Raw genomic sequence first — 21,723 nt, 5'->3', positions numbered from 1 at the left:
TAAGATAGCTCTGTATGAGGTTGTTATTGCTATCAGTTAACTGACAAATAAACCAGTGTTACGATATTTAAAGATTATTTATGCACACTATGTGGTATTTGTAAATATGAGGGTATTTTTAACTTCAAAATGTTTTTTTAAAAATAAATTTTGGTGAAAATATTTCTTTTGATGCCTGATTATTTTATTAGTTATTACTAATTACTAAACTACTCGTTAAATTTAAAATAAATATTTTACAGTACATGTAAGATATGCAAGAAAGACAGTATAAAGCCAACTAGTTTTTGATAAACTATGACACTCTGTATCAGTATCATAATATCAGGTACCAACCAAACGCCACCCCTACCACTTCACATTCTCATTCTGTTATACAACTGTCACAATTTTGGGCTATACTAAATGTCGTTTTTTAAAAGACAAGCACTTCACCAGGCAATATTTATTAATGTAAATAAAATAGTTATCACATGATATCAGTCACATCAAACAATGCATTAGATTTTTCTATTCAAATCATATGTACGTTTTTTCTATGAAAAACATTCAAAACATATTGCCTAAATGCTCAGCTTGTTTTCCTTCAATGTAATAGCTAATACAGAATTCACACATATCACTATGTAAAAAATACAAAAGAGTGTAAAAAATACAAAAATAACCAAAACATAAATTTTGTATTGTAAAAGATTCACATTTTAAAGTTGATTTTGATTTCCGTGGGGAGATGTTTAAAAAGTTAAACCTTCAACTTTATTCTGTTGTATCTTGTAGAAAATGTGTTTCCAAGAGCTATAGTCTAAATTAATCCAAACTATAAGGTATAATAGAATCCTATAAAAAAGCATTACAATTGTAAAAGTCATTTTAAAAAATGATGCAGTAAATTTACACCATATATATTTAGATGATATAAACATTTCAATGTTAATTAAACATTTGTTTTGTCTTAGCTTTAGTCTACATCAACAAATCAGTGTAGCTGTTTAATGTACATTTAAAATGAGGTCTTAGCTTTTATCCAAACCATATCTACAGATCAGTTCAGCTGAAGCTTGAACTTAAGCCCTGGAGCTGCCTTATAATGAAATGTTCCTGTCCATATTTGCCCTTCTGTATCATGATATTCCCCTTCTCCTTCCAACCTAGTAAAAACAAGAAATCACTTTAAACACAATAAGCTAATACTGCATTGTTTTCTGGAAATAGCGTAAGGAGGAAAATTCATAAACTCTAAAATAATACCCTACATTTCATCAGATCATATAACAAACTACCATTACAGTTTGGTCTAATCATACTAAGTTTGCTGTCTTTAAAAAAAAGACTTTTTTACATTAATATCCTAAAACAGACTGGCTAGGTAAAAAAAACTTGATCATTTTAAAAATTAAAAGTGACCCATATCTAGTTTCTTTTTATATTTTAATTAATGGAGCTTAATTAACCTTGGTTAATTGATCAATTTTAAAAACAGTACCGTGGAGAAAAATTATTTCATTTAATTTTTTAAAAGCGGAAATTCTAAAAATGTACTTACGAGTTAACTCTAAGACTAGAATTCAAGTATAGTTTATGTGGATAACTAGAATTAATGCTGAGTTCAAGTATTCTTTGACAGATGCTATAAAAGTATCAAATGACAAAAAAAATTCTGTCTTGTGTTAAATAGGAAAGTATGAAATATACTTCTTCATAATTCTAAAAAAGCTTTCAAAAACATTTGTATAAATTATTTAAAAGACAATAATTTTGTATCTGTTTACCTATTTTCCACAAAATTTCCCTCATAGTATGACCCATTTGACCAAGTATATTTTCCAAAACCATGAAATTGGTTGTTTACAAATTCTCCCTCATACGATGCATTAGATGGGTGGGTGAGTTTTCCTTTTCCATTCATACAGTCATTCTTCCAAGAACCTTGATATATAATACCAGATGAGCTTATATGTGTTCCTTGTCCGCTTCTTTCAATGGAACCCAAATCTGTCTGCGTACATTCACCCTCTAATAACAGTTTTTTATTTTAAAAATTTTAATATAAACATCAAAATATATTTTTTTAATATAAGAATACAATTTTCTAATATAGAAATATTATTTTCTAATATAAAAGACAAAATCTTATACTAAAAATTGTAGGATAAATAATAAATAAATGAATATATATATATATAGCCTATATATATATATATATATATATATATATATATATATATATATATATATATATATATATATATATATATATATATATATATATATATACATATATATCTTATTTACTTACCATAACGATCTCCATTTGGAAAAATATAAACACATGTTGAATTATCTAACGATACTTCTGGTTTTTCTTTCTTTTTATCTTTCTTCTCACCTAACAAATAATAAATTCAAAAGTTAAAATGTTGAAATAAATAAATTATAATATGTGACTAATCTTACTGGGTATTTTTACTTTATAACTTTCTGGCCTAGATATCATCATTAAAAAAAATTTAGTTTAAAAATGTATTAGCATCTGCAAAGTTTGCTGTGAAATTAAATTATTAATATTAAAGCTTATCAACACAGAAATTTTATATTTTAAAAGGTTATTTTAAAAAGTTTTCATTCACAGATAACATAAAAACATGATTTTACTCTCAGAGTCGACATGTCTGTTTAATTTTGAACACCTGACCATAACCTTGACATTCTTTGGTAGTTATGTTAGTCAGGCCCACTTCTCTATGTTACTATTTATATATAGAAAATATATATTTAAATTACATTGCCATGTTTTGCAATGACAGAAACCAAACTGTTTTAGCCTTTTCTTTCCTGATTTTGTTTAGACACCAAAAATATAAATCAGATATCACGTTTTTCTTATCAAGCAAGCTATAATAACATTGAACATGATTTTTAAAATATTCAATCGCCGTTCAAGAGTCCAAAACATTTGTTGTTATTCACTGAATTGTGATCAATAATCAACTAGCAATGCAAATCAGGGCTTTACTCTATACTATAAACTATGTTTAGCACAATATTAATCTTTAGAAATATTGAAATTATTTTGTTTAAACAACTGTGCTTAGATTCAATAGCTATTATCAAATGGATATCAAGGGGAATATCAAGCAGTTTTTCTTTTAGACATTTTCCTCCAGGGGGGGTGGAACATATTTTGGTAATCTATCGTTTTGGGTACGTAAAATCGCCCGCGGCTATTTATGTACGAAAACGTTACCTCATTGTCAAGGCTTTAATAGAATTATATTGTCATATGTTTGTGTCAAATATTATAGATAAATGAATAATAAACCTAAATCAATGGCTAAATATATCGATATAGGCCAGAAATTAACTTTAAATACTATTAAATAGCAGTGTTTGCGAGCAAGATTTGCTATATAAACAGCAGCCATTTGTAAAATAGAGTGGCTTCCCCCTGAATCTGGCGCTAAAAGCTTATGAAAATAAAACTTAGACAAGATGGCTGCTGTAGTAAATGAGCATGGTTGCATCTGTTGGAAACATCGCTAGTCTTCATTAATTACGGAAAAGTTTTAATTCAATTGTTTAAAAACAGGTACATAAATGAATCAAGGAAACATTTTTGAATTTTTTAAAACATAAATCCTCCTCAAAATGTGAAATAATTATTAAAATTTAAGGAGTCACCTGTTTTTCACATTACAAATCGCGGGCGATTTTACGTACCCAAAACGATAGATTACCCATATTTTTAATTAATTGTTTCTATTTTTGGGATAGGAGCTAACCCCACAACCTGAAAGCCTGAAAGGATACCTGAAAGAAATTCTGATAGCTAAGAATAGTAAGAAGAAGATCTAGTAAGAAGCAAAGACCTAGACGCGATCTAGATCTACTTACTTTTGTACCTGAGGAGGTATGAGATATGTTACATTTTAAATACTTTCTTATTTTTCTACTTTCCTCTTAATTCTACAACCTACAATTCTTACTAGTAATACTATAGATTTCTCTAGGCTATTATAGTAACATAGTTTACTTACTACTACTACTACTACTAGTCTACTAGACTACAGTGTGTACACCACGCACACATCAGATAACACTAGATCTATAATATAACTATAACTAACTACTACTACTACCGCTACTAAATAACTAATTTATATATATATAATAAAACAAACCTCCCATCTTGATACATAGAACAGCTAATCAAATTTAATTCAAAGTATTAATTAAATCTTGTACTTAAAATTTTAATTTCTATTTATGGCCCCAAAATAATACAACTCTCATCGCCATTTGTAAACGGTGCTATGGCAATATTTGCCAGATTTTTGTGCATAAAATAAAATTCGACAATAATTAAGCGTGCTTACTTATCAAATATAAATGTACAAATGCAAAGCGTAGACCCGGCATTAATACTATAATTTACTTAGAAAAAAAAATCAAACAGTTACACTTTTAGTAAAGTCGTAATGATGGAAGGTTTTTTTAACAAAATTATCAACATTTGGCTTATAGAAAGTTCGATTTAACTAATAATATATAGGTTAAAACACAATTTTGACTGTGCTGTTTGTCTACGTCTTATTATTAATGATTCATTTCATTCTTAATGCTTTATAAAGGTTAAAAGTAATAAATAAAAAACAATGAGGGTTTTTTAATAATATAAATCAACTAAATTGTTAGCATAATTTTAGCCAAATTTTTATTTTCCAAACATATTTAGTATCGATATTAACAATTTACTCGATTACAGCTAACTGTACGAAATGTCTTCACGCAAAAAAAAAAATTCTGCAATTCTTAACTGATAGTGATAACTATAAATAAGGAGGAACACCTTTGCATAAATTAGTTTAGTTCTAGATATAAGGACTAATTGTTTAACAAATAAAACGTAATTTTAAAAAAATGGCTATAAAAGGACTAATTATATAACAAATAAAAGCATTTATATCATCATGATAACCAACCTTAAAACAAAAGCAATGACAAGAAAAGAACAGTTGTACATTTTCTTTAGCTATGGTAAAAGGTCCCTAATAAAAACGACCTCACACTCTAAAGGGGTGGTCGCACTTTTGCGACGGTGGCGAAAATGTGGGTTTATCAGCACGTGTGATGTAACACATAATCTTTGTAAAAGGTATTCTTTTTAAGAAGAGATTTTCTTCTTTGCATCGTGTAAACTGTAATAAAAATGTACCATGTTGCCTATTCATTCTTTCTAAGGTGATATTTCATTAGTCGACCCCTATCATGACTACCGGGTCGTCAATAACTGACGTCACACTCGTAAGGGGAGGGGTCCCTAATTCTGTGACGATGTGTGATGAGGGGGAAGGGGGTACAGATATCGTGACGTCGCATTTTAGCACTTTTTTTTAAACGTTAGCTAAAAACGGAATTTCAGACGTAACGTCGTGTTTTAGAAAAATGTTTTAATCAATTGTTACAGAAATTGATTGGTCGATTTAACGTCGCTAATATCTCCTTATAAAATCTCCCTGCTTGAAATAGACTATTATATAATATGCTTAATGTTATATGTTCAAATGAAGACGAGTGATGAAATAGTTGATAGAAGTGATTATGCAGTGAGATCGTCTTGCAAACATACTCAGTAAAAATTGATGACAATATTCTTTATAATTTCCGTTCGGCATCTGTTTGGTTACTATTTTATGTTGTGTGTGTGTGCTTCATTTCATTGCAAACTTTTAGAACGATGCCCACAGTTTTCGGTGGAGGGGGCGGGAGTAATTTAAATTTCCGGGGTATGGACACCGGTTAAGGTATATATTTTTTAAAAGGAATAATATATTTTCCTATTTCGTCAGGAGGGGGGGGGGGGCAGTGGACGTGCTGATTAACATTCTGATTAAATTCAACATCTGATTTCTGACATGACCTGCTTTTTAAAAACACAGATCGAAGCAGTGTAGCAGTATTTCTTCCGGATTTTTTCTTCTCGGGGGGGGGGGGGGGTAGAGTCCCGTCCCCCCCCCCCCCCCCCTCGAAGAGATGCCTGGAGGAAACTCTGGATCGAAGTGATAAATTTGCATACAGTGTTGGGGCAATCACTCATAGATTATACAAATTTACACTACCTTAATTACATTTACTTAGAGCAGTTCGGGCCAAAAAATTTAAACTTAAGTTATCCTGTTAAAGATTTTTATCTTTGTAAATAATCTCAGTGGTGCATTGGCGAATTTCACGGTTTTTTTTACATTACTCATCGGGACCTAGGATATTGAGTTTAAATAATCGTGTTCATAAATGAATTCGATACTATTACTCGATACTTTTTTTTTCCTCAACCAATTTGCCTGTGTTGTATTGACCTTGCTTTTTGTATACGATTTCTCTACCACAGGAGAAACATAGCCATGTTTCGCTCTCACACTTTGTTACGTAGTTTAATTCGACAAAAACCTAGAACAACTTCGCAAGGCCTAGCCAGTTCTAGTTCATGTGTTTGTAGCTCTAGTAATAGTTTTCAACACTGCAATTTAATAAAGAGGTAAGCGGTCTGTCGACTTCAAATGTGTGTGTTCATCAACTTTTCTGTAGTTAACAGTGCTACTGACTACACACCACTCCAGTACATTTACACAGGTGTAACTAACTAACAGTAGAATATTACAGTACTACTCAATCTACTGTGCTAGACTATTTCTAGACAAGATCTAAATTTTCTGTATTGTAGACTATTACAATCTGATCTAGATTCTAGATCTACCGGTTTGACTTGACTTTTGTGTTTTTCATGAATCTGAAATTGTCAGTCCAGTCAGTGTGTGTTGAGCCTGTTTGAGTGAAACTTTTACAAAGATATGTTATCTAGATCTAGATTCTAGGTCTAAGTATTAACTTAGACTAGTAACTAGATCTAGATCTAAATCTAGTTACTAACTTAAGTAACTATATTACTATCTGGAACTATTTATTAGTATTTACTACTATTTACTGATCTGTCAGTGTCACTGTTAAGAAATTCTGTGCAGATAGGGCCAATAAAAAGTAAATAAGGAGTAGGGCCTATTATTATGCTGGCCTAGGGACCTAGCTGGATAGATGTATGTAGTAAATACTCACTTAGGACACTAAGCTGCTAACGATACCAAGTAGGCCTATAATTTTAGCACCTGTACATTATTAATGATTTTTACTAATCCAAGTATGTTCTAATTAATAATGCAAAAATATTCTAAAGCATCTTACACAATAAAAAAAATTATATTAAATGTTACTAAATTTACTTTAAGTTGGTCTAATTTAGCATTTATAGCCATACTATCATACCCCAAAATCAGCATTTGGGGCAAATGTAGCCTGGCTATGGGGCATTAAACTTTCTCTCCCAGTTTAGACTTTTAACTCCACAATAAAAATCATTAGTTTCTAACCCCAAACTAGTTAATGCTGTGTACACACACACTAAATGATACCAGCTATCAATGGGCCCCATTGGACTCAGTCCACAATTTATACAGTTGTAGGTCTATATAGGGCCTACATTCTAGTACTTTAAGGTAGGCATATTAGTAAACCTAGTTAAGATTCTTGCTTGTAAAAAGGGGTAGTACTAATCTGCCTTGATGTTTTCCCCTGATAAGCCATGTGTGCTATACATTACATAACATGACATGGAGGTGAGAAATGTTGAGGGGAGAGCATCTGTACTGATTTCCCCTATGTTCTTCCCGCTGGACCCTTAGGGTCATAAATTACATAAGAGATGCTATCTCTGGTTGGTTGAGATCTAATCTAAGAGCAGCAATCCATGTTACCTACAAAGGGATTAAGTTGCGTGGTGATTACATAATGGTTTTAAGGAGGGTAGGTCTACTGATGCCTGCTGGACCATGATGGTCATATATGACATAACATGCCATCTCTGATTGGCTAATATATAAGACCAGTCATCTATGTTACCAACAAAAAGTTCATTAAATCCAATCCCTATAGTATCACCTACACTGGGTATGCCTAGCTTGCATGTGAATACCACTAAATCAGCCTCTTAAGTTACTGCTAATAGTCTTAAAATGTATTCTTAAATATAGATCTAGTATTGTTAAGGTAAAATAAATTTCCTGTTTATTAGAAATCTGTTGCTACTCCATCCTTAAACCTAAATATAAATGTAAAACCTGTAAACTAATTTTCCTCCATTATTGGTTCCTCTGCAACAGACAATATTCAAAAACCTCAATAACATAGTAGGCTATATATTACATTCACAATAATGTCCTGACACTGTTTTTTTTAAAAGTTCACATTAGTTAGTGGTTATAGGGCTACCAAAATGAAAATGTTCTTTCCAATACCTGGTAATGTTTTATAATTATTAATAATTAGCATATTTACTTTTCCAACGCACTTGCTACACACGATAATAATGAGATAAAGATTTCATTGGCCAAGAGAAAGACTTAAGTTTTTATATTTTCTAGATGTGGTGTAGCATTTTATTTGCAGTTTGAAACAGAAACATATTAATGCTGTTTTAATCTCTTCACTTTAGGTCAAAAACTTCATTATTTTCTTTACAAGATGGAGTTACCAATAGTCATGGAGAATATAAATCCTCTAGGAGGTATTATAGTTCAGGTTTGTGTGATTAATTTTTGTGTGTGTAAATATAGTTTATTTGTGCAGAATAGTAAATCTCTAGTTTAACTACTATCTAAATAGACATTGTTGTGTTGTAAATAGTTGTCCTTATCAAAACTGTATGAGATGTAGCATTACTTGGGGAGGTTGCAGGGTGATCAAATTTATTTTCAAGAAATGAATCTTGTAATTAGTAAATGTTTTATGTCTTTCTTGTCAGGTTGTGAAAGATTTATGTAGTGGAGGTTATCACATTTTCAAAGTTATTTTATTTGTATTAAACAACTATTTTGACTTCTTAGGTAACTACCCAAAACATGTTAAAATTGTTCTACCTGCACTTTCACCAACAATGGAATCCGGTACAATTGTGTCATGGCAAAAAAAGGAAGGAGACAAAGTGTCTGAGGGTGACTTGCTAGCAGACATTGAGACGGATAAAGCAACCATGGGATTTGAATCAGGTGATGAGGGATATCTGGCCAAAATATTTGTACCAGAAGGAAGCAAAGATGTACCACTGGGCAAGGTAAATATTATTTCTTAAGAATGTATCTTAGTTTTATACTAATACATTTCACTTTTTGAAGCAACACAAAAGTGCTGGTAAATTCTAGCTAGTTTTGCTCACTTCTACTCTGTATATCTTTGCAGCTGTTGTGCATTATCGTAAGCTCAGAATCTGATGTCGCTGCATTTAAAGACTATGTTCCCAGCCCTTCGGATGATCAGCCACCTCCTGCTGGAAAAACAGCTGCCCCTCAGCCAGCACCTCCTGTGGCCAAGGCAACACCACCACCTCCAGCTCCCCAAACACCATCTCCTGCAAGGTCTACCCCCTCTGCCCCTGCTGCGTCAGCAACAGTTGCTGCCCCTGGATCAAGGGTGTTTGCCACACCCTTAGCAAGAACTTTGGCTGAAGAAAAGGGGATAGATCTTAAAGTAGGCCAGTTTTATTGTTCATTACAAATTAGATTTTTATTTTAATGAAAAAGCTTAAACCTTTACAAAAAGTAAAATATCTATTAACTTTTTGTATATTTCTTTATTTACATATTATATGGAGGTTTTTTAAAAGAATTATTCATTTAAAAAAAATTATTGATTACATTTATCTGTGTGTGTTTCAGAATATTGTTGGTAGTGGTCCTGATGGACAGATTCGTGCAAATGATGTTTTGTCAGCCAAACCAGGTGTAGCAGAACCCAGTTTGTCTGTAGCTATGCCTTCAAGCTCAACAAGTTTCACTGATATTCCTTTAAGTAACATGAGACAGGTAAGTTATAAAACATACTTTTCTTTACCTAGTTAGCTGTTCATTGTACACTGTTTATAAATGTTTTAAAAATATTTTTTTCAGGTTATAGCTAAACGTTTAACATTATCAAAACAGACAATACCACATTACTACCTAAATACTGAAATTAATGTGGACAAAATTCTTAGGTTTGTTACATTTGTCATATTTTATATTCACTTAGTATCTAGAACATTTTAAATTAACACATTTATATTTTTATATTTGTAACTTTGATTCATACTTGTTACCATTTCACTGCTAGTTTTTCTTTCTGTTCAGCATTAGGAAAGATTTGAATGCCACATTGGAAAAGAGAAAGATGAACAAAATTTCTGTAAACGATTTTATTATTAAAGCAGCTGCATTAGCGTGTCAAAAAGTTCCTGAGGCTAATTCAGCCTGGATGGGTGATTTCATAAGAAGGTTGCTTTTTAAAAACTTAAAAAAATATCTCATTTTGGCTATACTTTTTTAACATCTATTTCTGAAAGAAACTATGGTTTTAAAGAGTAGTTTTTTAAAATTAAGTGTTCAATTTGTAGCTAATATGTTGTAATGGTTACAAGAGTTATTGAAACCTTTACAGATATAACACAATGGACATCAATGTTGCTGTTGCTACAGACAAAGGTCTTATTACACCAATTGTTTTTAATGCAGAGAAAAAGGTAAAGTTTGTATATTGTTGCAGATATAAAGTTGGTGGGATTTGTTAATGAATACAATAGTTTAATTGTGGTGCTGACTTACTTCCAGGGACTTTCACAAATAGCTCAAGATGTAGCAGCCTTGGCTGCCAAAGCTAGAGAGGGAAAACTTCAACCTCAAGAATATCAGGTCATTTTTTTTTAATTGATCATTTTTTGTATCATTTAAGTATGTATCTTTAGGATTTTAGTCAACCACTTTTAATTCACATATACCCTAGCAGGAAAATAGTCATGGTTTATTATGTCAGGGTAAAATCATTAAAAATACTGACACCTTTACTATTTTTATTTTAATAAAAAAATTACAAAAACTCATCACTGCATCTACTTACTTTTTTATATCGCATTTACTATTTATGTAACGTTTGTAACATGTCTCATTTTCAGAGGCATTTTAATTAGCTATAGTTTCACTAATTATTGCCTTCGTTATTTTTAAAAATTAGTATAAAAAAAATTGACTGCTAATGAAAGAATAGGAAAAAATGTAAATGAAATTTACTGCCAGTTAGACTAGCATTATATGGAAATCAAAGTAATGTGCACTGTTCAGGCACATGGGACAGTACCAGATATGGAAAATGTTAGGCACATTCTGGCACATAGTACAGTAAAGTATAATGGACTCAAATACATTATTTTTTTCAGGGTGGCACATTTACCATTTCAAATCTTGGCATGTTTGGTATCAAGAACTTTGCTGCTGTGATTAACCCTCCACAGGTAATCTGATCCAGAATTAAAATTAATTGTATTAATATCATTAATTTTAATTGGTAACAATTTTTGTGACATTTCTTTTTCAATCCCAAATATTTGATTTGGTTACAATCTGTGACTTCATATATTTGTAGGCATGTATTTTAGCAGTAGGGGGAGCTGAACAGAGAGTTGTTGTAGCTGATGGTGCTGTGGCAGATGGATCTCAACCTAAGTAAGTATTGAGATAAAATATTAGTGTTTATGAGGACAGGGAGGAGTTATTGAAATCTGTTGATAAAAAAAGTAATTTCAAGAACAATTTGTGAATAAAGAGGAAGTTATTGGAAAACAACAGTTATATATATAAAAAAAAATCAGGGAATTAATTTACGACACTACTAATTTAAGAGCTTTAGCAAAAGACTATTATTTATTTTAACTTGACACTCTTTAGTCAAGTCAGGCCCTCACTAATGTATCAGATTAACAAATCAATTCACTGAATAAATAGAAACTGCTGTAAAAATAAATGTAAAAGTTTTAAAAGATTCACAAAAAAAATGTTTTAGTAAGCCAATCCAAATTATCCTTAAATTTGGTGTATACCACCTTGCCAATATATGTGCCAACAGGCCTATTCCAAATGTAGCACACAAGCTTTCAAAATTAATGAAAAATTCTGTCAGTAGAGTTTGCTACTCAAATAAACAAGGGCCGTAATAATTTGCTAAATCATTTTTAATGAACTATTTAGTAAACAGAATAAGAAGAAATGGTGGTGGCAATCACCAGAACCTGTGCCCTCCTCCACTAGGTAAGACTTAGATGGGCTTATAATTGTTTGCACTTTAATTTTGCGTTTGAAATTGATGTTGTTACTTGTGTGCTTTATTGGAAATAAAGCTAGTAATGCACCTGTTGGCATTCTTTTTTAAATGATCTGGATTAGTTATCTGAACAGTAGTGTGTTTATTTATAAAACCAAGAATTAACTTTGATAACTTTTATATAGATTATCTTCTTAAGCAATTTTGTTACTGTATTTTTTTATCTTCAGATATATTTTACTTACTTTATTCTTAGATTTAAATATATTCTGTTATTAACACAAGGTGTTTAACTTGACCTAAGATCTGAATTGTTGATGGTATAATGAAATGATTGTGTTAAGAAAAATGCAATGTTCTTTATTCTTGCTTTCTACCCAGTCTGTGTAAACTTCACTGAAATTTAGGTTCTTTTCACGTTTATATTTGTATCATTTTTATCCTTTTCACTTTTATATATGTATCATTTTTATCAACTTTTTGTAAAAGCATTGTTGTACTGATGTTTTTCTTTTGTTGCTAAAAGCTTTGTCTAATATTTTATCAATGTTCTTTTTTTTAGTTCTACCACTAGAATGTAGACATTAAATCAACATTTTTAAAGCTCACAGTTTTCTTGTAATCATCATTACAAAGTTAACATTTGTGTACTATTCCAGGTTTTCTACTGCTCATATTATGACTGTGACACTCAGTTGTGATCACAGAGTTGTAGATGGTGCTGTTGGAGCACAATGGCTTGCTGAGTTCAAACAATTGATGGAGAAACCTGAATCAATGCTACTTTAAGGACATGTTTTAATTTAAAACAACTAACTATGAGTTACGTTCTCCACAGCTAACCATAGTCGTAAATATTAGATGACTAGTTTTCTTACTGTTACTGTCTTTGCAATTGTTATCTAAGAAAAAATAACATAAGAAACTGGACTTATTTGTTGAATTTGCTAGATTATTTTTTTCATTTATTGTAATCAATTCTATTTTATTAAATATTTGTACTGATTGTTAAAAGTATTTGAACTTAGTTTTGCTCAAAATTAATTTAACAGATCCTAGTACAGTTGAATTTTTAAAAGTTTTTAAACTGTCATCTCATTTTAGTATCAGTAAGTAAAGTTTGCATCTCAGGTTACAATCCTGAAGAAAGAAATAAAAGATTTCATTATACTTGTTGTGAATAAGGATTCTGTTGATTCATTATTCTGTTAAAAAATAGAATACCAACGTGCAACCAGAAAGCATGATCTATGTCACTTGAGCATGTATATATTCTAGATCTTCAGGAATGACCTATGCTAATTTGAATACTTGTAGTAGATCAAGTTGCTTGATATATTTTCTCTAAAAAAATATATATTTAGTTTGTTGTTAATTATGCAATAAACAAAAATTCAACTGTCCCCAATATACCTATAAAATTATTTAACAGTAGTTAAGATAATAGAAGGAATGTGCCGTAATACTCACTTGTTTTATGAAATTGAAAAAGTATACAAGTTCATGCATAGATTTATTTTTTGTGTGTGTAGAAGCTGTCAGGAAACTGTTGTGTGTTACACTGGATATTATTTCTTAATGTATCCAGTGGACAATGTGGTAAAGTAAAGCAGACATGGATATGAATGAATGGTAGATGCTCACCTTTATGATTTGGCAGGTTGTTTTTTTTTTTAAACTAAACATTTTACATTGTGTAGTCAAATTTTATGCATAAATTGGACAATATTTAAGAAATAAAACAATTGAAAATTTTATTTAAAAAACTTATAAATGATTTGGATTTGTTTTAAGAACCATTTTCATAACATGAATATCAGCACAACTGTAATGAGGATCTTGGGATGATTGTGGAATTTCATTCACCAAGCATCTGGAAAGGAAGAAGAAAAAAAGTCTTGAATTAAGGAATCTGCTTATTGGTTTTGTAAAAAGAAAAGAGAAGCAACAATAATTGGCACATAAAAATATTCTACTTACAAGTAAACATACAATGAAGAAAATATACTGCAAACACACCTTAAAAAATTTACACTGTAATTCAGCTTTAGTTTCTCTTTCTTCATAGGAACACAATACAGTAGTCTTAGCTTTGGCAAAGTGCAGGATTGTATCAACTAAACTCTCCACTGACTGTAATTTAAGTAGAATTAAAAGCCCTTTGATGTTTGAGGACTATTATAATAAATGTTCAGCTTATATTTAGAATCTATTATGTAGCAGCTGAAGCAAAAATAAGAAAATTACAGACCTCTTCATAGTAAACACAGTCTGCAAGTAGAATGCAATCAACTCCAGTAGGGAAATGAGCTTCATTGACATTTATCATCTGTTGCTGATCTCCCCATGAGACGACTGCTGCTTCACACGATCCCTTTAACTTCTCATTGTTTAAGGCTATATTGTGACTCATCAACGGTAACAGCTCCACAAGATCTGTAATCACTGCTTTAGACCTAAATATTAAATTCAACACTTGTTGAAAATGTGTACCACGCTAAGGAGAGTTTAGGCCTACTTATAATTTTTTATACCAATATCTTATAACAATGAATTTTTACAAATGGTTTACCCTAAGCAAGCAGCAGTTAATCCAACAGCTCCTGTTCCAGATCCTAATTCTAAAATATATTTACCCTCCCAACCCATTTCTTGTTGTTTTAAATCAATGTAACTACACAGTACTAATGCAGCGTCCCAAACAACACATCCTACATCTCCCAGTGATGACTGGGCGAATGTTAGTTCTGTTCCATCAGAAAGTTCAAAGTTGCGACAGAATAACAACTTCTCTTCAAGTTCTATTGATGTCATTCTTCTAAAGTAAAAAAATATCCATGGCATTAATCAGATCAAATTTACTAGATAAGAAGAACATTTGTATCCTACTTTCAATTTAGAATAGTTGGATGAATTTATAATTGACACAAACTGCCAGATATTCAATATTACTATACTAGGAACCAGGGGATAGTTACAAATACCAAGGGGTGGGTGGGTTAAGGGGTCATCCATAAATGACGTCACACTCATAGGGGGGAGGGGGGTCGGTAATTTTGTGAGGATGTGTGATGAGGGGGGGTCAGATAATGCGACGTCAGACTTTTGCTTTATACTTTATAGATAAGAAATGTTAGAAAACGAATTTAGACGTTATTTGGCATTTTAGAAAACAGTTTTAATAAATTATAATAGGAATTGATTAAAATACTCTATTTTGACATATTTCAGACAAGATTTTGGAAAAATATCGATGTTTAAAAAAAAATTCAACTGCAATTTTGAGGGGGTTTATGGGCTGAGGTGTGACGTCATTTTAGGGTGGGGGTCTGGCTTTTTGTGACGGAGGGGAGGGGGGGAGGTAAAAATCGTCAAAAAAGCGTGACATCATTTATGGATGACCCCTAACCCTTTAACTTAAGGTATTCAGGGTTGGGGAAAGCTAATATTATAATGCGACAACTGTTAAGTGTGGAGGACAGTATTCAGGAAAGTGAATGATAAGAATGGATGGAAATAAAGAAGTCAAAAAAATGTCACACTGATTCAGGGCCATTAGCTGAGCAAATAGAATGAACTGTTGTTAAAAGATTGGAGTGATGGACATTCACCTTGACAGAGAAAGCATGACTTGTTGACCATAGACATTAAAGTGGCCTAAATAAATCCTATAGAACCGAGGAACACGATAGAGTAGAATCTAGTTCTTAGAACAGCTCTTTTTTTTTAGGGCAAACCCCCAGTACAGCATAGGAAATTATCCGGCAATGTTTGTTGAGTTCCGTTAACATTTTAAAATTATAATTTAACTCCAAGAGTAGAATAAGAATAGAATCTACCGAATATACTACATACTACATATAGTTTTAAAATTTTTCATAATTCATGACTAATAAAAAAAGTCTAATAATAAATTAATATCCATGATGATTGATGATATCTACTCTAGATACTAGATAGATCTAGATCTAGTAGTTAATAGATAGTAAGGTAATCCCTTAGTTTAGCGTCGGTTATTATTCCGGAATCGTATAGCAGTAAAAAACAGTAAAACAATAACAAAGTCTGTCACACACTTCCGGAATTCACCGGAAGTACCGTAAACCATACTTTATTTGGCGTCTTCTTTTATTTTTAAACAGAATGTTTAAAATTTGGATAGATTTATTTTTGTAATCATTTTTACATTTTGTAATCATTTTTACTATTTTCGTAATCTAGATTTTTTTACTTGGCCTAGCAGCTAGATATCTAGCTAGATCTAGATTTAATTAATTAGGCCTAATGGTCGCAAATCCGCTGCAAGCCAAAAACATTAAATTATTACATTTGATACATTATTTATATTTATATATGTTTTTATTTTTAGATCTACTAATTTAAATCTACTATTATATTTATTCTTGTTTCCTTTTGTCGATTAAACTTAAAAAATTAAAACATTAATTTACTACAATCGACTTTCAATTTATTTATATTTCAATGGTCAAATAAACCATGGTTTACCGTAACTCTAATTACCGAAACTCAACAAACATTACCCGATAATTTCCGACGCTAAACTAAGGGATTACCCTTTCTTTGAATTTTGGATCTTAGTTATTACAGTCAAATTATTGTACTGCTGTTAACTAACCACCAACTAGATTTAGATCAGTTTTTAAAAATAGATTTTTGTTGTTTACAAACAACCAAAACAGTGGCCTCAGTGGGGGTTTTTTGTAATCTATCATTTTAAGTTTTAGGTACGTTAAATTTAAATCGGCCGAGACTAGAATCTAGATCTAGATCTAGATCTAGTAATGTGAATAAAGGTAACTCATTAATTTTTTTTAAAATTAGATCTAGGCCTAAAAATTTCACATTTTTAGGAAGATTTGTTGAGAATCTATTCTTTCGGTGTTTTAGGTAGGCTACGTTACGTAATAAATTAGGGTTAGGCGTATGGTAGGACTAGGGTTAGGGAAAGGTTTAGCATTGACATTAGCCAGCAATGTATGTATTTAGTTAACTACCAGTAACCTAACACCCCTTTTTTAAAAAGATTCTAGATCTATTACTGGACACTGATATAAAAATTGGTAATCTATCGTTTTGGGTACGTAAAATCGCCCGCGGCTATTAATGTACGAAAACGTTACCTCATTGTCAAGGCTGTAATAGAACTTATAGAAGTATATTGTGATATGTTTGTGTCAAATATTATAGATAATGAATAATAAACCTAAATCAATGGCTAAATATATCAATATAGGCCAGAAATTAACTTTAAACAGCAGTGTCTGCAAGCAAGATTTGCTATATAAACAGCAGCCATTTATAAAATAGAGTGACTTCCGCCTGAATCTTGCGCTATAAGTCTATAAAAATAAAACTTTAACAAGATGGCTGCTATAGTAAATGAGCATGGTTGCATCTGTTGGAAACATCGCTAGTCTTCATTTATTACTGAAAAGTTTTAATTCAATTGTTTAAAAACAGGTACATAAATGAAACAAGGAAACATTTTTGTATTTTTAAAACATATATCCTCCTCAAAATGTGAAATAATTATTAAAATGTAAGGAGTCACCTGTTTTTCACATTACTAGTCGCGGGCGATTTTATGTACCCAAAACGATAGATTACCTAAAAATTACCCTGTTACTACTAGATCTACTACTAGATCTAGATTTCTAGATCTAGATCTAGATCTACCAGTACAGTAGGGCAGTAGAGTAATTGGGCAATGGGTAAATATATCAATCTAGGCCAGAAATAAGCTTTAAACAGCAGTGTTTGCGAGCAAGATTTTTCTATGTAAACAGCAGCTATCTGTAAATTAGAGTGGTTTCCCCTGAATCTCCAACTATAATTTATTATTTACCCAAAAAAACCTTAAACAAGATGACTGCTTAAGTAAATGAGCTTGGTTGCATCTGATGAAAACCGTATATTATTTATATAAACATTACATTATGTGGGTGTGTGTGTCTCCTGTATGCATTACTAAACTAAACTTTCATCCAATGGCCATGAAACTTTAAAAAGTTGTTGAATGTCTTGGGAAGTTTTCTTAAAAAATTTTTTTTTTATTTTAAAGTGGTGCCTAGGCTCCCTTGTGAGCACTAAAGCACTTACAATTGTTTTGAAGAGTGCTATACATTGTGGGTAAGATGGGCTACTATCATGATTGTTGACTAAATCAAAACAAGCTGGATGTAGATCTAAACAAACCAAAGCAAGAATTAAAGAAAAAATAATACTAATTAAAACTTGAATTTTGTAAAGATTAAATTAAGCTATAAAAACTACAATTACGAGTCTTAAAATTTTGAAAATATGTTTGAAGCTCATTTTATCTTTTTTTCATCATTCCAGGACATGAACAAAAAATATTCAATTAATATACAATCAAGGTTTTAATTAGACCCATTACTTGAGAGTTAGTTCTTTACTTTTGTGGGTTGAAATTCAAGGCAGATCAGTTGCTCCACACACATGAAGTCGATGTGCATTAAAAGTAGCTTGACAGTAACAATCAATTCCTTAAATTTTAAAAATACTAAAATGGAATCTGTAGAAATAATTGATTTTTTCAAGCCTCTTGAGGATGCTAAAAATTTATATATAACTAATATAACTATAACTTCTAAAAACAGTCTTATATTGGAGGACTCTGTTATTGACATTAAGGTAAGAGAGTAGATGTGCAATTATTATTTAATTATATATAATTATTAACTACATCTTTTGTTTATGCTCTTCTGAGACTGAATATCATTGGATGTTTATTACAGGTCTTGTTACCATGATTGAAAACATTGAGTTCTAGTAAAATCACATTTAAGAATATTCTTTGTTAAAAATATTTTACAACGTTTTTAATTTTCAGAATAAACTTCTAGAAATATTTTCAAAATTTGGATTGATATATGAAGTTCAGGTTATGAACATTGATGTTTCTAAATCATTTGTGGACATCATGAAAGAAAGTAAAGGTACTTATAATAATTATTGGCCTTTTTTCAAACTAGTATATTTTACATGAATTTTTTTTATATGAAATGGACAAGAAATATATGTATGTTATTTAAGTATGGAGATAAGAATATTATTGTAACAACAGCTTTTGTTCAAGAATACTGTCATACTGAAAGACAAACAAATATTAATTTATTTTCCTTATTTTAGTGATTTATATTTAAAATATTAAATAAGTTGTTTAAAAAATTCAACTTTTCTTTTAATAACTTTTAGAGAGTTACCATACTGTCAATACATCAGAAGAGAATCTTAATTTCTATGCCTTTGTGAAATTTTATTCATCCATGTCAGCATCAAAAGCTAAAAGATCTCTGCATCTTACCAACTTCATTGGAACAGGGAGTTGCAAGGTTAATACAATTTTCATACAAAGATAATTTAGCCCCATGCTATGAATAAAATGATAGCTATAGAGAGGTATATGTATACATATTTATTTCAACACATAGGCTAGGCTATTGTTTGTAACCTCACAAATAAAGGACAGAAACAAGTACACTCGATGTTTCAACTCAAGGCCTTCAGCACATGACAGTGTGATTAACAACTTATCAAACTAAAAATAATGACTCTATTATTTAGGACTTAGCCCATCAGGGTTAATAGCTTTAACTTTGCTCCAACATTTGAAAATGTATGTTTATATTTTGTAGGTACAGTTTGCTAAACGTAAAAAGTCATTAGAAAAAGATAAACAAGAGTTGTATGTCACACAATGCCAAGATCTGGCCAACTATTACTTTGGATTTAATGGGTGGTCATCAAGTGTTAAACATGTAAGACCTTTTTTTTTTTTTAATTTTTATGCAATTAGTTTTTAACATTCTCTTTGCCTAATTTTACTTTAAGGTTGTTTTTTTTTTTAATTTATTTCTCATTCACAAATAGATTCATAACTTACTTACTATAGACAAAGGCAGTAATTATGATAAGTTCCATAGAAAAATCTTTTTCATTGTTGTTTCTTTTTGGGAAATAAATTACCATTAAAAGAAAAAGAAAGCCAGTTACCCATTTAGTTGGTCTGTAAAATTAAACTCAAAGTAATTCATTGTAATTAGTATACCAATATTACAGATAAAAAAGGAAAGTTTGAAACCAAATCTAGATGAAAGTGAAGAAAGTTGTTGTTTCCAGTGTGTTGTAATTCTTCATATTCATCAGTATGACCTAAATATAACAGGCTTGGGAATTTCAGAAGCAAGATATGCCATCTCTTCCAATACAGGTAACAAATAACTTGAATCTGTTTTGTTGTTCCTGCCACAGGTCTGCACTTAGCAAGATAGTAATTTGGATAATAATATATTACTTAATTTAAATACCATACCACTTTGCTTTTTTTCTACACCTAGAAAGTTTAGAAGAAATAAATCTATAAGTAATATGTATGTAAATGTAATGTTAGACAATTTTGTTTACATATTTTTTAATTATATATTTTTCAGGTAAAATTGAAGCATTTCATAGGTGTAAAAAAAGAGCTTACCAATATGCATTGCAAAATGCTTTCTCTAAAGTATTGTTGGTTGTGTTAAGCAATGGAAAAGTGTTTGCAGAAATTAACACAAACATTATGGAATCTCAAGGTGAATTGAAGCTGGACAACAATTATTTAACAGTAAGTATAATTATAATGCAGGTAAATTGAAACTATCAAAAAAGATTAATATAATTTAAAATGTTTTTCCTTAAACTAACATCTGAAAATGGACATAAACAAGGAAGATCCTGTTATTTCTTTGTTTAGGTAAATGAGTTGGAAGAAGAACCCAAGGAAGAAAGTGGCCCAGAGGATATTGATACACTAAACGTGGATATATTGTCAGAGCTCCAGCAAGATGCTAGCTAGTGTTCTATACGTTCAAAATATACAGCTGTTTTTGTGATATTTTTGTGATATTAAAGATTGATATAATTACTGTTAAAGTGTTATCTATGCCATAAAGCCCAAATGAACTGTTTATCTGTTTGTGGAACACTTACCTTACAGTAAAAAAAACTCCACTTATTAATCACCATTGTGCAATATTGTTAAGATTTTAATTTTTGTACTTAAAAACTTACATTGATGTCAAGAAAACTCAATATTTGTCATTTCTAATAAGTTTTCATTTTTTTTAACTAACCATTTATTTAACTGAAAGTGCAAAAAAAAAATATAAATATATGTATTATCCTTCACAAAAATAGTACAAATTACTTCCCCTTATTATTATAGATGAAAAATTCAATTCCAATTCCATAGGAAAAAATTCTAATTTGTGCTTATGATAGTGACTGTTTATGTTTGTGACATTGTGGTTAGGTTTTATGTTGTTTGCGATAGCAGTTGTTGTGGTTGGTTAGAGTTAGGGTTTTGTATGTATTTCTCAAAATATTTGCATACAATATAATTACAATATAATTGTAAATTTAATATATTTCCAAAACAGGCAGCGCCCAGTATTTGATGCTTAATAATAATAAACACACAAGTCACAATCTCTTACAGATACATTTTTTCACATAGGCCAGTACAGCTAATGG

The 21,723-nt window shown here is 30.7% G+C and overlaps 4 protein-coding genes across 7 annotated transcripts; 2 read left to right on the top strand and 2 right to left on the bottom strand.

The window, feature by feature from the left end:
- Positions 1 to 430: 430 nt before the first annotated feature.
- Positions 431 to 4,309, bottom strand: LOC131942267 (MORN repeat-containing protein 2). 2 transcript variants are annotated; one of them, XM_059302033.1, is made up of 4 exons: positions 4,179 to 4,309; positions 2,297 to 2,386; positions 1,770 to 2,013; positions 431 to 1,148 (listed from the first exon to the last, which is right to left on the bottom strand). In XM_059302033.1, the coding sequence occupies exons 1-4, from the start codon at positions 4,183 to 4,185 to the stop codon at positions 1,043 to 1,045; spliced, it is 447 nt and encodes a 148-aa protein (XP_059158016.1). In that variant the 5' UTR covers positions 4,186 to 4,309; the 3' UTR covers positions 431 to 1,042. The 2 variants fall into 2 exon arrangements, with proteins under 2 accessions (XP_059158016.1, XP_059158017.1); XM_059302034.1 differs by having other exon boundaries at positions 1,770 to 1,926.
- Positions 4,310 to 6,335: 2,026 nt separating this feature from the next.
- Positions 6,336 to 13,925, top strand: LOC131942263 (dihydrolipoyllysine-residue acetyltransferase component of pyruvate dehydrogenase complex, mitochondrial-like). The gene is made up of 12 exons (XM_059302024.1): positions 6,336 to 6,532; positions 8,540 to 8,625; positions 8,931 to 9,157; positions 9,283 to 9,570; positions 9,759 to 9,905; positions 9,990 to 10,075; positions 10,209 to 10,352; positions 10,516 to 10,597; positions 10,686 to 10,766; positions 11,288 to 11,362; positions 11,494 to 11,573; positions 12,828 to 13,925. Exons 1-12 carry the CDS (start codon positions 6,399 to 6,401, stop codon positions 12,955 to 12,957), a joined length of 1,560 nt encoding a protein of 519 aa, XP_059158007.1. The 5' UTR covers positions 6,336 to 6,398; the 3' UTR covers positions 12,958 to 13,925.
- A 101-nt stretch (positions 13,926 to 14,026) lies between these two features.
- On the bottom strand, positions 14,027 to 15,924 carry LOC131942269 (protein N-lysine methyltransferase METTL21D). The gene is made up of 5 exons (XM_059302036.1): positions 15,780 to 15,924; positions 14,741 to 14,986; positions 14,420 to 14,624; positions 14,188 to 14,301; positions 14,027 to 14,041 (listed from the first exon to the last, which is right to left on the bottom strand). Exons 1-5 carry the CDS (start codon positions 15,794 to 15,796, stop codon positions 14,027 to 14,029), a joined length of 597 nt encoding a protein of 198 aa, XP_059158019.1. The 5' UTR covers positions 15,797 to 15,924.
- Positions 15,925 to 16,860: 936 nt separating this feature from the next.
- On the top strand, positions 16,861 to 21,304 carry LOC131942264 (RAD52 motif-containing protein 1). Of its 3 annotated transcripts, none has more exons than XM_059302025.1 (8): positions 16,861 to 16,982; positions 18,529 to 18,843; positions 19,043 to 19,148; positions 19,408 to 19,544; positions 19,848 to 19,970; positions 20,272 to 20,422; positions 20,643 to 20,815; positions 20,945 to 21,304. In XM_059302025.1, the coding sequence occupies exons 2-8, from the start codon at positions 18,649 to 18,651 to the stop codon at positions 21,044 to 21,046; spliced, it is 987 nt and encodes a 328-aa protein (XP_059158008.1). In that variant the 5' UTR covers positions 16,861 to 16,982; positions 18,529 to 18,648; the 3' UTR covers positions 21,047 to 21,304. The 3 variants fall into 3 exon arrangements, with proteins under 3 accessions (XP_059158008.1, XP_059158010.1, XP_059158009.1); XM_059302027.1 differs by lacking the exon at positions 16,861 to 16,982 and adding an exon at positions 17,052 to 17,076; XM_059302026.1 differs by lacking the exon at positions 16,861 to 16,982 and adding an exon at positions 17,538 to 17,649.
- Positions 21,305 to 21,723: the final 419 nt, after the last annotated feature.

This window comes from Physella acuta, unplaced genomic scaffold (assembly GCF_028476545.2).
Source record: "Physella acuta isolate Inbredline_101_S28 unplaced genomic scaffold, ASM2847654v3 ptg000398l, whole genome shotgun sequence".
Classification (NCBI taxonomy): domain Eukaryota; kingdom Metazoa; phylum Mollusca; class Gastropoda; family Physidae; genus Physella; species Physella acuta.
Note: the sequence above shows the minus strand (reverse complement) of the source record. Positions and strands in the feature narration are given on the sequence as shown.